This window comes from Brassica napus, chromosome C4 (genome assembly GCF_020379485.1).
Source record: "Brassica napus cultivar Da-Ae chromosome C4, Da-Ae, whole genome shotgun sequence".
Classification (NCBI taxonomy): Eukaryota; Viridiplantae; Streptophyta; class Magnoliopsida; order Brassicales; family Brassicaceae; genus Brassica; species Brassica napus.
In genome coordinates, this window is record NC_063447.1 from 58392031 (window position 1) to 58407015 (window position 14985).

Below are 14985 nucleotides of genomic sequence, written 5' to 3' on the forward strand. Positions count from 1 at the left end.
TTGATTTGTTAAGGTAAAAGTCTATTATCTGATCAATAAAACTTGCTACTTTGTTTTACAATACTAATGGTGTAGTATTTGAATAAACGTTGACCACGATGAGCAGAAACAGAAAGAAACAATGTTAATGTAAACCAAATTGTAACATATTGTTTTCTTAAAATATTTCTTTCCAATAAGAACAAAAGGTAAAATCTGAATCTAAAAAGTGAACAGAAAGAGTTTCGTTTCTAATCTACAAAATATACACACGTCTCTACTGTTTGTAACTCACTCATCCACTCTTTCATCCATCTTTAACGACTCCTTGGGTTGTTTCAAATCAAAATTGTGTTCCGCCTCGGTTTTCTTGTCAGTGATCGGGTGCGAATGAACCGGTTTCTGCAGCATGGATGCTCCTTTGAACCTCACCATTTGGTAGCTCACCTTTACATACTTGCTGAGCTGTAACAATAAAGTTTTCATTGTTATGAGCTTCTTTCTATTAGAACATTTACTACACAATTTACAAACAAGTCAAATCCCAACGTTTTACCTGTTCAGGTGCGAGTTTTCTGAAGCCAAATTTGTTCATCCACAAGGGCTCTGCCTCTTCAGCTGCTGGAACCATGATGCTTTCAACATTCAGGAATGAGAGTAGCTTCTCAACGCAGGAAAATAGCAATTGAAAGTAGCCCTGTTTTGTTTTTAAAAAACCCATGAAACTCGGTTAAGCAAGGAAAGGAACCTCATAGGGTCAATCAGGAAACATAATTTATCTTCTAGATATGGTTTGTAAATGGGACAATAAGACATTTACCTTCTCTCGGCTGCACATGCGTGTTGCAACTAATGGAAGTTCTGCAACCTCTCGGCCAAATACTCGTAGTAGTCCAGCAGAAACAACAGTTGCACTACATAAATTGGTAGAGGAAAACAAGCCAAATCAATGGTTGACCGCAATAACAAAACATATATAGAATCGAGGAAAAGATCTTTACTTCACAGTCAAAACAGCACAGCAGATTCCTCCGTAGTCTTGTCCTTGCATACTCTTCCTAAACAAAAAATGCACTTGTGATTGTTAACGAAAGGGTTACAGGAATAAGAAATCAGGCTACTTGAAGCATGCATGATGGAAGAGTCCTTTACCCGTAAACCATTCTTGGAATAAGATTGCGCCCTGAAACTGGATCAACTATAGGATCAAAGCAATCCTGCAGAAAAGGCATTCACATGATACAAGTTCTTAGGAATTATACTAAAGGAACATTAGTCATATGATCATTCCAGAAGAAGGTACTTCATATTAATGGTTGTACCCTACTTTAGTTTCAACTTGTAGGTATAGAAATAGAGATATTCGTACATACTAACCAAATGATAATGAAACTATATAAACATTATTTGAGTTTTTAACGAACTATACTAAAGGATAACGTAGACCTATGCAACCTTCCTTGTCCTACCGTGTAGTATGTACTGCACATTGCTAATTACCCTGCCCCATTATTTTCTGGCCAATCCTCAACGAAAAGAGAAGTAGCCATGAGCTATGCAATTCATCCTTTGTGTAACAGTACCAATTATAAGATCTGCAAAGCCGCTTACATGAAAAATAGCCAATGCTTGAGACAGTAACATCCGGCTTTCAGGAGAAGTAACTTTGCCGCTGATCAGTCTCCATCTGATGTCTAGATGACTGACGGAATCAACATCAGTTATTCCTTGCTTCATGCGTATTATTTCCAAAGAAGAACCTGAAAGTGTCTCCGCCCCACCAAGCAGTAACTTCTGCAAAGTGGAGTTTATCCTCGTACAGTCCATAGAGCAAAACCAATTTCCTTTAGGTAATTCCTGTCAGAAAATCATATCATCCCGTGTCAGCTGAAATTATCAAAAAGATCTAATATGGGCACAAACGCAGAAGACTATACGCTGGGTATAGAGTTATATGCCGTCACCTTTAAATCCACAATGTTATGACTACTCAGACATCCAATGTGGTACTCCTTTTCACACTGTTGCAATGTAATATAAGTAAAAGTAGTAACTATTAGTGTCATACGCAAATAATCTAATTTAAGATCTCGCTACGATTGAGAAATTACCTGATCACATATTATGATCGTTCGTGGCCCGAATCCGGATCTGCAAAAATCAGAACCACTGCGGACAAAATTATGTTAAGACGATTAATGTACTGGGTTCGTGCACATATTAATAAAATACTCTCAAACAGGTAATGCCCTTCTAACTCGAAGGACATAGTAGTTAAATAATTGTTAGCATACCGCACATTCAGAATAAGAAATTAGACTCGGCCAGAATATTTACCTGCATAGTACACACCCATTTGTTTCAGCTTCCATGTTCTTGACAACTCGAATGCATCGTCCAGCTAACTGATCAGCATGATCAACTCCTTCTAGTTGACTAGGTGCAGAAGAATTAACATTGTACTCTCCAATAGTCTCGGTCTTGGAATTTTTCTCGCAGTATTTGCAATGCCAGTTACCACGAGGAATACTTGGAAGGGAAACACATTCTGCATAGACCAGACAGATAAAATGAGAAAAAATTTATCGAAATTTCAACAGAGTGATCCAAAACATAAGAATATCAACGGACTCTACTGTTTGAGAGACATGATCTGAAATTCAGAGAAGTGGCTAAAATGGAAGTGATCCTGCTTGTAGATATATCCATACCCTTTTCTAGATCAGTATTATAATCATTCAATTAACTCATCCTCCATGCAATATGATACGAACAAGTGTAGATATTGAACTATAGGAAAAGTTATTCCAGAGGTAAAGAAAGAAAGTGAAATGCATGTTTAAGTACATCTTTACCTATGTGGAAGGCTCTTGGGCAGCTATCGCAGCGCAGAAGATTTCCACCATCAGCACAAATGACACACAAGTCGTCATTTTCATTAGCAGAATATTTCCGGCCTTGTGAGAAAGTCATTGCCCATTCGTGAAGAGACACACCATTAGATGTATATATGTAAAAATAACTGCAACAAATAGAGACTAATCAGATATCGAAAGAATGCAAAATTCCAATATAAAAGAGACAGAGGAGAAAATTCGTACGGTTTTCTGCGAGATGTCCAGCCTGCATGAGCTTCGAACACGGATGGGCTCACCTGCACGAAAAATGCAATATTAAGAACGGACCGGTAATGCATGAATCATGATGTAGAGTGTATAATATCAAGTACCTCACACTTGCAGCAGTAACAGTAAATTCCGGCACCCATTTTGTGGCCTCCGAGCAATTTCTGCCCACAGTGATATTATGTGTTAAAAGAGAAGGTCAGGTTCAGAGATATATAATAACCACACGTAGGATAAGGTAGCTAACCTGTCCGCGGGCGTAGTATCCTAGTTCAGTTCCATCTGGTAATCCCTCTCTCTCAAACACTAATTTATGCAATCCCTGATCCCTGCATGCAAAGAGATATATGTAAAACATAATAGTTCGAAACCAGCCAGCAAAACCAAAAGTAAGGATGCTACAAATAAGAGATACTAACCTTCTCGTTGTTCTACAACTCCTCTTTTTTGAAGAAACAGAAAGGGGCACGCTTTTTAAAGCCTTGGGGGTCACAGAATGTTGGGCTAACCTTCAAAAATACAAGGAACTAGACACGTCAAAATACGACTCTTTATCATTTGCGTTAGTTTGGCTAAAATCATCATGAAGTAAAGATACCAACAGATTAAACTCAGATCTGCACTTATTATGTGAAGATATATTTGAGGAAGCACTGAGAGCCTTCCCAACCAAAGCTTGACGTAATGCCCTGAGACGTAAGGTGGTAATTCAAATTTTGATGATCAGATTCAAGAAAAGAGGACATGCATTACATATACCATGCTTAAGCGACAGCAAAATTGCAAAAAGAGTCCTATCAATACAATGGTTGATGAAGTTGCAATACATACAAACATAAAAAACCAGCAAAAGGGTACCAACTTTCTTGTTATCTCCTGAGTGCTATTTCCCAGTGGTGATATCGATAGAGGCGACTTTAATGTGGATTCTGATCGCCTGAAAAAGCAAACAAAACAGTAGAGAATTAGTATTTACACTCATGCATGATGCCCAAAGAAAAAATAAAATTCGCTACACATAAGATGGAAATATAAATAGTCGAAGAGACACCTTATGACTAAGAGAACATAGAATAAAGGTTACCAACTTTCTTGTTATCTTCCATCTGCTCTTAGCCAGAGATGTTATGCACGCAGGAGCACTAGTTGGGGTCCATGTCGCAGTAGGGCTGCTCTGGGAATTTTCTATCTCTGAGCATGACAAACACAGTAACCCTCTATGGCCAAGAGAGGATAAAGGGCACACGCCTACAAACCACAGGCATTAAGTTCAATTTTGATCGAAAAAATCTAAGAAATCGATACGTTTTAGAACACGCTAGGGAGAAAATACTATAACAGCCCACCTTTGCATCTTTTACAGGTGAAGCATTTTTCTTTAGACGCACTATCAACAGCATCAAGAACTTTTGCTCGAAGAGAATGTAGAGGAGCGTTCCTACAAATCTTCAGAACATCTAGTAGGCTCTTACCATTCTCAAAGCAAATATATTGTGATGCTCGTTTGTATTGTTTATTAGCATGAATCTCAAATTGGGAAGTTGTAACGACCTACAAAAAGAACGTGTTTATGTACACCAGAATATTTCTGATAGAATAACTAGAGATAATAATAGTCAACCTGCATTATGAGTTGCAGAGTAACATATTCTTACATTAGCCCAATCACAGGAGGAACACGAACACAAAATTCCACCATCCGTAATGATGCCACGGAGACCAAAGCCTTGAGACTAAAACAATATAAAAAAAATTACTTAGATTAAGCTAGAATGAAATGGTCACAAAAGCATACAAAAAACAAAACAGAATAGCCCAACCTGAGCAGTACCCGTGTAAACCACCGACACACCATCAAGTATACCAGTCTCAAAAAGTTCCCTCACTGTATCTGGCCTTTTGCGGACTACTACATTGGAAATGCCAGCCAGACTCATAGAACGATTCTGTTCATCCAACCCCTCACTATCCAATTCTGATCCTGCCAGAACCTCTGCATCCTTAGAGACTACATTGTTTACCTTCTTCAGTCTCAAAAGCGATTTATACATCTGCTTCGTACGCTTCAAAGATCCATGCCTATTCGCCTTTGACGCCAAATAGCGTTTTCCCATGGTTCTGTGTTTAGCCACCTCAAATTCCAAGCTCCCTTCGGGAAGAATCTCTACTGGAATCGCTTCATGTAACAATTCTTCAAACTGTATATCATCAATCACAACATCGACTAGTGAGCAACCACTACCACTCTCAGTATCCACTTCTCTGACCTTCTCAGCCGCCATAATCTCAGCTAAGCTGCCAGTAACTAACCGCTCATCCTTAGCAGTTCTCTCCACAAAGCTCTCAACAACTGTATTCTTAACGCAAGAACTCTCAGTGATGTTAGTTTCCGCTAAGCTGCCAATAACTAACCGCTCTTCCTCAGCAGTTCTCTCCACAAAGCTCTCAACAACTGTATTGTTAACGCAAGAACTCTCAGCTATTGGATCATTGATTGCAACTTCATCTGTTGGCTTCAACTCGTCTTCTTCGTTAACCTTATTGAGTTTAGTCCTCCTCGTTCTAGTGTAAACGATAAAACCATTGACCAGAGTCGTTTTGATTCGCTTACAGCTAATCCCACTCCTCTCGTCGCCGTCTAAGGCCATCCGCTTAACCGAACTGATCTCGCCGCCACCGCCGGGGGCAAACTCTTCCTTCATAGCAAACGAATCTGCTCTAATCGGACTCTAACACAGAGAAGAAATGGAGAAGCAAGATGAGATTAGTAGAGAAGAAAACAGAAACGGTTTAACCTAATCGGAGTAACGAAGCGAACCTTGGGAGAGTTTTAGAACCACCGGTTTGGTTACGAATCGGCGGAGGTATAGCATCCGATCGAGAATCGAGATCGATGAGTGGATTTAGGGTTCAGGGGAGGCTGATCTGGAGGAGGAAGGTGAACGCAAACTCTCTTTGCAGCCATTGGGGAAGAAGATAGCAATACAGACAGTGGCAGCTTTTGTAATTATTGATTTTTATAAGGGCCGATTGTTAAGAAACTAAAGCTGGGCCCAAAGGCCCATATTGACTTACAAAGCAATTTTTGTAATTATTAACTTTTACAAGCGCCGTTTATATGTTTTGCCGTTTGTTACATTTGTTTCACTCAATTTTCAAATGTTAGTACATTACTTTCATAATCTTTTGAATATTGATTCACTGTCACATCTTTTATTTAGTGTATGTAGACATTTTGAATTTTTTCGTTATTATCTTTTGGTCAATGATAGTATGGTTTAGGTTTCTAAAAAACATTCGTGTTAAAGATAATAATTGGTGGAATCAGTTTAATCAAATATATTTTCACTACGACACAGTTAGGTTTTGAGTGATTTTTGTGTTAATTAAATACAAATCTTTACATGCCATCATATTCTTATCTTGAGTTTTAAGCAAGGCCACAAAGTTAAAAACTAAAACAAAATCACATTTTCTGCAAAAATCTCATCATGAATTAATTATTTGTAACATAGGAAGTAAAATACAGTATAAACCATTAAGATACTATAGAATTCAGCATCAACTCATAAAACATTAGGGTAGTAATCATCACGTTACTAACACACAGATGGAGAGATAATCAAAAAGACATAACAAAACAAATAATATAAACCAGAAGAAGCGAAACAGTGAACCAAACACAAGTTGAACAGAACTCTCAAAAGTTAGAAGAAGATACACACATCATCTTCCTTCTTCTTCTTCTTCTTCTTCAATCAGATAGAGGAAATGCCAAAGGATCAGATCGAGTTGCCCAATCTACATATATAGAGAAGAACCCGCTTGCTGGGTTCAAACTTCCTGAGGCTCTTCGAGAAGAGCCAACACCACCGTCATGTTTCGGTGTTGTGGAGAGAGGGTTTCATATGATGCTTTTATGCTTTCTTTATAGACTCGCACAAATACATACATCTATAATGTCCCTTCTACGCTAGCAAAGTTACATCCATGTGATAAAGTGTGATAATATTAAATATTTTGAAAAAAAAAATGATGGGTTGAGAAATTGGGAATCTTCCAAGGATATGCCATATTTTCATTGGCTACCCTTTTCACTTCAGCTCCAATCACACGCCATAAAATATATACTTTACTTTCTCGTTTACTTTAAGAAAATGGGATCCGATTTCATGAGTTATCTTGTCTGATGAATACATTGATAGTACCTATGAAATTAAACAAACAAAAGCAATACGTGTGATAAACCCTGTAATGGATCATACGTATGCGATGACTTGACGTGTTGTATATTTATATTCTGTGCGTGCAAAATGCCTACAAAACATCAAACAACTAAAATCTCACCCATGCAACTTTATTTTTGTTATTCTGGTTCATGTTTTAAACCTAAGATATACACATAGTCTATAGTTACGTAAACCATTAAACATCACACGAATCACCAATTCGCCATATTGATTATATACTTCGGTGACGATCAGTTGTTTATGTATTTATGTTGTTGATTCACGTGTATGCTACTATGTGAGATTAACTGATATCTTTTAACGAGCAACCTTGCTATACGTTATACCGTGTAACCACAGTTTTGTATTTTGAATTTATGGTTGTTACAGTATTTTAGAAAATATTCAAAATATTTGAATCGTGAAAAGGCGAAGCAACATTTTGTTTGAGACTTTTGAGTCATAGGAAAGTAGTGCTATACACTAACACTGCTACTGATTAACTTTTTGTTTATTGATTTTATAAAAATAAAAGTATATATTGTGAAACTATATAGGACGAGAATTAAGAATCTTCTATTGGATATGCCATATTTCCCTTGGCTACGTTTTTTTTTTATTGTAGCTCCAACTCCACATCCATTCATATTTTTCAGATTTGATTTTATACTTCCCAGATGAATTTGAATCACTGATCATATATGATTTTCACTTGTCAATTGCAACTTGAACTTCAGGAAAACAAGGCATTGGTGTTTCTTCGATTCGAAGCTTAAACTCATTTTTTTATTAAATTATATCTATGTTAATATTACATGGATTTGCACAGGTTAATAACAACACTACATTTTCTCTGTGATGGTGTCGTGGGTTGTTGTCGGGAAGATCAATTTCAGGGACAGTGACACTTATATGAGAGTGTTATTTCCAGTTCAAGATCTGATCATTCATCTCACTTCCGAGTTAATGGGCTTTGATATATTATTGGGCTTTGATATATTATTGGGCGTTCTAGTAACACAAATTCTCAAAGCCCATATCATATTAGTAACTAGAGAAACTAAAAATCTTCATACTTTGTAGCATACGTCAAAATCAACTTTGTCATAAGGAGGAAAAGGGTTGTTGATAAGTCTTCAACAAGAAAATAAAACACAGTGATTATATATATGTAAAGCTCTGAGGAGTCGCTAGAAGCAATACCGCAGCTGTAATCTTCAGAACCACTTGTCTAGCTTTCAACTCTCTGTTTAACAAAACAAAATATTATAAACTTGCTTTTCCCACTATTTAAATGTTTGAATATGAAAAAAAAAAACTATTTAGTGTATATAATTTGATATAAATTCGATTATTCAACCATACATAAATGATAATTTTTTTGTGAAGTTTAATAGCTGATAAAATATTACATGATCAATGATATAATAGAGAGTAACAACAATACATCACTTCTTGGATTGTGCTACTTGCACCATGTCTTCAAGGAAGCATGTGATGTTGGAGTGAGAAGAGCCTTCTTCTTCAACAGCCTTGTGAGCTAATTCTCCAAGCTCTTTAACTCTCTTTCTTCTCTCTTTTCCCTCCTCACTCTCACCCATTAAATCTTCCACTGCCTTCTTCACTCCTTCTCTATCCACCAACACTCCTATCTTCTCCTCTTCACCAAATCTCATGACCTCTTCAACCCCAACACTTACACCCGCTTTTAAAACCTCCACGACCAGTTTCTGGTTGCAGAACTGGTCTCCAAACAATGGCCAAGTGATCAATGGAACACCTGAGGTGATTCCTTCAAGAGTCGAGTTCCATCCACAATGTGTCAAGAATCCTCCAACGGCAGGGTGTGAAAGGATAAGGATTTGAGGTGACCATCCTTTGATTAGGAGCCCTCTTTCTTTGTTTCTTTCTTCGAAACCGCTCTCCAAGAACCACTCAGCTAGCTCATTATACTTCTCCCAACCTCTTATCACCCAGATGAAAGGTCTTTGAGATTCTTCAAGGCCTAGCCCTAGCTCTTTGAGCTGAGCAAGAGGAACGTTGCATATACTTCCAAGACAAACATATAACACTGACCTTTTTTCTTTAGAATCAAGCCATTTAAGACACTCATCTTGATCAATAGCAGCTTGCTTCCCCCTTTGGGCCTTGTCTACTCCTACCTTGTTGCACAAGGAAACAGGTCCAATGGACCATACTTTACCAGCCCTAGCCTCCTTGTAGTCCTTCACATAAGCAGACTCCAACTCTTGAAATGTGTTGATGATTACACCATATGATGTGTCATCAGCTTCAACCTGTTCAGCCAAGATTTGTTTCCACTCTCCACTATCATTTGCTATAGTAACTTGAGGTTTTGTAAATTCAACTCTATCAGGAAAATTAGGAACCAAGAAACGCTCTTTGTCTGACTTTAAGGCCTCCAGGATCTCTAGGTTTCGGTGTAGAATATGCATACACAGAAGACAAAAGCTAGATACGCCATGAAAAACGATCTTTGGGATATTGAGCTTCTTGGCGATTTTGCTTGTGTAAGGCAAACAAAAGTCAGATATTAGACATGTTGGTTTAGGTTTCATCTCTTCCATGAGCTTCATGACCGGCTCTTCGACCATGTTCACTGCTTTAAAGAAAGGTACGATCAGCTCCATTGAGTCAAGAGAATCTACGTTTTCGTGTTCTTCAAGCAGACCAACTTCTTGAAATGTAATCTTCACATGCTCCAGCCTAATGGGCAAGCCGGACTGGATGGCTCGGCTTAGAATGTTCTTGAACCTCGCTTCGTTCTGAGGCGTCGTGACAATTGTTATGGTCACACCACGCTGAGCCAAAAGCCTTGCAATATCAACCATGGGGATCATGTGGCCTTGAGCCATGAAAGGGAAGAGAACAAAGTGAAGAGGTGGATGAAGTTGTTGGGATGTTTCAGAAGCCATGAGGAACTCTCTCTAACCTTTACTTTCTGGTTTTGCTTTGATTTGATTTGGATGGTGTGAGTGTGTATATTTGTTTTTGCATAGATATATGTATATATATTGACTCGATAGAAGTAGATAAACTTGGACGACAAGAAAATAATAAAAAAACGACGTGTTCTTGAATCTTGACCAAGAAAGAGAGAGAGAACAATAAGTCAATAACGCATTTGCTTATTCGCTAAAAAAACACAATACAGTCCACATGTTAGTACAGATACATTTCGTGGCGGGCACTCGTGTTCCTCTATATTCATATAAGCCAAAAATAAACGACATATTTTTGAGAACTACGTCGAAAAAGGCATAAAAGTTAACAGCCGCAGAAATGATATCGTAGTAAAACTGGGTGAGTTTGGGTAATTTTAAGTAAATTTAGGTTTTGACTGCCTGTTCTATATTAAGCATTTCTTCGTGAATATTACCGTATATCTCAAATCATTACGTATACAAATGTGACAAAAAGGTTAAGATATGGGCCTGGTCAGATGCACATTATTGACAAAAAGAAAATGTAGCACCCGATGTTGATATCTTCACATGTCCATGTCCCATTCTCCATTTTATATCTTATCTTTTTTCCTCTCAATTATTCATAGAGCATTTTGATTAGAGAATTCATTAGACCGAAAGTCATAAAATATCTCAAAGTTAAGATACGTTTAAAATAGCTATTTCATGGGGAAAATAGACTAAATACTAGACAAAGAAAAAACCCTAATTTCCGTATTCACCCACAATATCTACGTTATTGTTACTACATAGTTCGTAGGTATACAGACAGGAAGCAAATGGCTTATTGTTTACAAAACATATAGAGACTAGTACGTTCCGTGGCGGCCACTCAAATGTGTTCTTTAGTACTCAAGCCCCAAAGTGAAATATCTTTGAGAACTACGTTGAAAATAAAGAGAAAAGTGCTCACAGACGCATAAATTACAAAATTAATAAACACACAAAAATCAAACTCGGACGGACTCTCTATTCCTCTCTTTGGACAACTACATTCTACATATTAGAATGACATCTTTAAAAATAAAAAAGCTATAAATATATTTTAACCGTCTTTGGTAACAAAGCTTCATGTTGCGCCATGGGGAAATGGTTCCTGATGACATTTACAACGAAGACAAAAAAACTGCTGATGATAAGTCTAATCTATAAAGGGGCTGCTAGAAGCACTATCAAAGTTCAACTCTTGAGGAGTGAGGACCACCACAACAGGTCTCTAAACTCTACTAAACTTTTAAAAAAAGTTAGAAAAAATATGTAAAATATTAATATGATGTAAAAGGCAAACAATTTTAGACGATTTCACATATTAACTGAATCCTGATTAATTAATAACTAACATATTACAGGAATAGATAATCCAATCAAAAGCAACAATACAATTAATTCTTGATTTGTGCTTGTTGCATTATGTCTTGTAAGAGTAAAGTGATGTTGGAATGAGAAGAGCCTCCTCCATCAACAGCCTTGTGAGCTAGCTTCCCAAGCTCTTTGACTCTTGCTCTTCTCTCTATAGCTTCATCACTATCACCCATCAATTCTTCCACTGCCTTCTTCACCCCTTCTTTATCCACCAACACTCCTATCTTTTCCTCTTCTCCCCAGCTCATTGAATCTTCAACACCAGCTCGCACACCAACTTTTAACACCTGAACCGCCAATTTCTCATTGCAGAACTGGTCTCCAAACAATGGCCAAGTGAGCAATGGAACCCCGGAAGTGATTCCTTCAAGAGTCGAGTTCCATCCACAGTGTGTCAAGAATCCTCCCACAGCAGGATGTGAAAGAATAAGCATTTGTGGTGACCATCCTCTTATGAGAAGACCTCTTTCTTTGATTCTTTCTTTAAACCCACTCCCTGAAAGCCACTCAAGTAACTCAGCATACTTCTCCCAACCTCTTATGACCCATATGAAAGGTCTTTGGGACTCCTCTAGGCCAAGCCCTAGCTCTTTGAGCTGAGATAGAGGAAGATTACATATACTTCCAAGGCAAATGTATAGCACAGACCCTTCTTCTTTAGAATCAAGCCATTTAACACACTCCTCTTGATCAATAGCCGCCTTATTTCCCCTCTCAGCTTGGTCTACTCCTTCCTTGTTGCACAAGGAAACCGGTCCGATGCTCCATACCCTACCTTCCTTAACCTTCTTGTAGTCTCTAACATAAGCTGGCTCAAGCTCTTCAAAGGTATTGACAATCACACCATAAGAAGTGTTATCACCGTCATCGATTCCATCTAAAATCTCTTTCCAAACTCCAGCACCTTGTGTGATCATTGGAATCTGAGATTTTGTGAACTCAGCTTTGTCAGGAAAATTTGGAACGGTGAAGTACTCCTTATCAGACTCTATAGTATCCAAAAACTCGTAGTGTTGGCGCATGATGTGCATACAAAGAAGGTTGAAGCAACACATGCCATGAAAGATGATCTTTGGTATACCAAAGTTCTTGGCGATTCTGTTTGTGAAAGGCAAACACATGTCGGCTATGATGCAGCTTGGCCTTGGTTCAATCTCTTTGAAGAGATTCTCCACCGGTTCCTCGAGCATGATAATGGATTTGAAGAAAGGCATTGATGCTCCCAATGAATCTAGCAAGTCTATATTCTCATGTACCTCTGATGAACTCGATTCTTGAGATGGAAACTTCACCTCCACAAGATGGATGGGCAGGCCGGACTGGATGGCCCGGTTAAGAACGCTCTTGAACCGGTTAGCGTTGTGAGGGGTAGTGACAATGGTTATAGTCACACCTCGCTGAGCCAAGAGCCTTGCAATATCGACCATGGGGATCATGTGGCCTTGGGACATGAAAGGGAAGAGAACAAAGTGAAGAGGTGGAGAACATTGTTGGGTTGTTTCGGAAGCCATGAGAAGTTCTACAAGTTATTTTCTGCCTTGGTTTGGTTGTGTTGATGTATATTTGTGTGTTCTTACATATATACAAGGTGATATAAGAGAGAACATATGTATATTGGTGTTATTATAACAAAACGCAATATGGTCCACAGAGATTAGTACAGAACATTTCCTGGCGGGGACATGTGTTCTTTTGTATTCATGTAACTATAAGCCAAAAATAATTAGTGAAATGTTCTTGAGAAGCAAGTTGAAAATATTGTGGAGAGTTCTCAGCCGCAAATATAAATTTTCGATAAGGAAAAAAGGAGAAATCAAACTTGACTCTCGAGTCCTCTCTATAGAATATAGACAATTACACTTTTACAACAATCTCAAAGAAACAACAAAAAGCCCTAAAATTATATAAAATATTTATCTTCAAAAGAAATCAATGTAAAAATAGTTTCTTATCAGCAAATATTGACATAGTTGAAAGCCTTATATAATATATTAACATTTTCTTCAAAACTAATGAAGCATATAAAAATTATTAAACAACAATGTAATCAATTTTTGAATTTCACTTGTTGCATTATGTCTTCTAAGAGGGAAGTGATGTTAGAGTGAGAAGAGCCACCTTCTTCCGCAACCTCGTGAGCTAACCCATTAATCTTCCACCGTCTTTCTTATCCAGCAACACTCCTAATCATTTGAGGAGACAATCCTTTGACAAGAAGTCCTGTGTCTTTGATTCTTTCTGCAAATCTGCTCTCCAAGATCCACTCAACTAACTCTTTGTTTTTCTCCCGACCTCTTATGACCCAAATGAAAGGTCCGTGGGATTCATTTAGGCCTAGAACAAGCTCCTTGAGCTGAGTCAAAGGAAGATTACAGATATGCTTCCAAGGCAAACATATAGTACAGAGCCGGGTTCCTTCGAATCAAGTCATTTAAGGCACTCATCTTTACCAATGTCTGATTTGTTTCCCCTTATTCCACAAGGAAACTGGTTCAATGGCCAATGCTTTACTGGACCTTGTTTCCTTGGGAGTCTTTGACATAAGCAGGCTCTTGATATGTGTTGACTATCACACTATAGAATGGCTTATCAGCTTCTGTTATATCCTCTACCAACTCACTCCACTCTTCAGAATAGGGGTGGGCACTTTACCCGATATCCGAAATGACACCCGAACCCGATCCAAAAAAACCGAACCGAAATCCGAACCGAAGTAGCAAAATACCCGAACGGGTATTGAATAAGGAGAGATTGGATACCCGAACCCGAACGGATAATACCCGAACCCGAATGGATATCCGAATATAACCGAACATATGTATAATTAACATTATGTTTCTAGTTTATATCTCTCATTTTATATAAAATATTTATATTGATACTACACATAATTTAAGTTCATATGATATACATACAATTACGGAAAAATGATTTGCTACTCACTTAAAATGCATGTCAAGTTTTTTATTTCAAAAATTAACAAAAAGTTATATCCAAAATTAAAAAAATAACTAAATTAGTTCCTTTTTAGTTTTAAAATGTTATGTCCAAATCTATTAACCATTCAAACTAAAAGTTATATTTTTAAATACAATAAACTTGAGAAATGAAAATTTTAATTTTTTTTTTCAAAATCTAAATATCCGAACCCGATCCGAAATAACCGAATCCGAACTAAAAATACCCGAACCCGACCCGAAGTACAGAAATACCCGAACGGGTTCTAGACCTCTATACCGAAATACCCGAAAATCCGAAATACCCGACCCGAACCCGAACGGGTACCCGAACGCCCACCCCTAC

General features: G+C 37.8%; 3 protein-coding genes across 3 annotated transcripts; all 3 read right to left on the reverse strand.

Annotated features, from left to right (window-relative positions):
• Nucleotides 1-99: 99 nt before the first annotated feature.
• LOC106391485 lies at nt 100-6177 on the reverse strand. Its single transcript, XM_048755070.1, has 21 exons — nt 5923-6177; nt 4925-5833; nt 4760-4837; nt 4451-4655; nt 4193-4352; nt 3967-4041; nt 3707-3793; nt 3524-3613; nt 3352-3433; nt 3209-3268; nt 3081-3133; nt 2835-3001; nt 2317-2527; nt 2091-2148; nt 1944-2000; nt 1591-1836; nt 1132-1196; nt 981-1037; nt 800-893; nt 536-676; nt 100-444 (listed from the first exon to the last, which is right to left on the reverse strand). Exons 2-21 carry the CDS (start codon nt 5804-5806, stop codon nt 271-273), a joined length of 3042 nt encoding a protein of 1013 aa, XP_048611027.1. The 5' UTR covers nt 5807-5833; nt 5923-6177; the 3' UTR covers nt 100-270.
• Nucleotides 6178-6628: 451 nt separating this feature from the next.
• Nucleotides 6629-10315, reverse strand: LOC125585638 (UDP-glycosyltransferase 73C2-like). Its single transcript, XM_048755072.1, has one exon. The coding sequence runs from the start codon at nt 10267-10269 to the stop codon at nt 8782-8784; it is 1488 nt and encodes a 495-aa protein (XP_048611029.1). The 5' UTR covers nt 10270-10315; the 3' UTR covers nt 6629-8781.
• A 1259-nt stretch (nt 10316-11574) lies between these two features.
• LOC125585636 (UDP-glycosyltransferase 73C1-like) lies at nt 11575-13280 on the reverse strand. Its single transcript, XM_048755071.1, has one exon. The coding sequence runs from the start codon at nt 13191-13193 to the stop codon at nt 11703-11705; it is 1491 nt and encodes a 496-aa protein (XP_048611028.1). The 5' UTR covers nt 13194-13280; the 3' UTR covers nt 11575-11702.
• Nucleotides 13281-14985: the final 1705 nt, after the last annotated feature.

Excerpts from the sequence above, each read along its gene's own strand:
- LOC106391485 (XM_048755070.1), bottom strand. The coding sequence starts at position 5,806 with ATGAAGGAAGAGTTTGCCCCCGGCGGTGGCGGCGAGATCAGTTCGGTT. Across the intron at positions 3,434-3,523 it reads AGTTGTAGAACAACGAGAAG|GGATCAGGGATTGCATAAAT; the intron begins GTTAGTATCTCT and ends CTTTGCATGCAG. Across the intron at positions 3,134-3,208 it reads GTTACTGCTGCAAGTGTGAG|GTGAGCCCATCCGTGTTCGA; the intron begins GTACTTGATATT and ends TTTTTCGTGCAG.
- LOC125585638 (XM_048755072.1), bottom strand. The coding sequence starts at position 10,269 with ATGGCTTCTGAAACATCCCAACAACTTCATCCACCTCTTCACTTTGTT.
- LOC125585636 (XM_048755071.1), bottom strand. The coding sequence starts at position 13,193 with ATGGCTTCCGAAACAACCCAACAATGTTCTCCACCTCTTCACTTTGTT.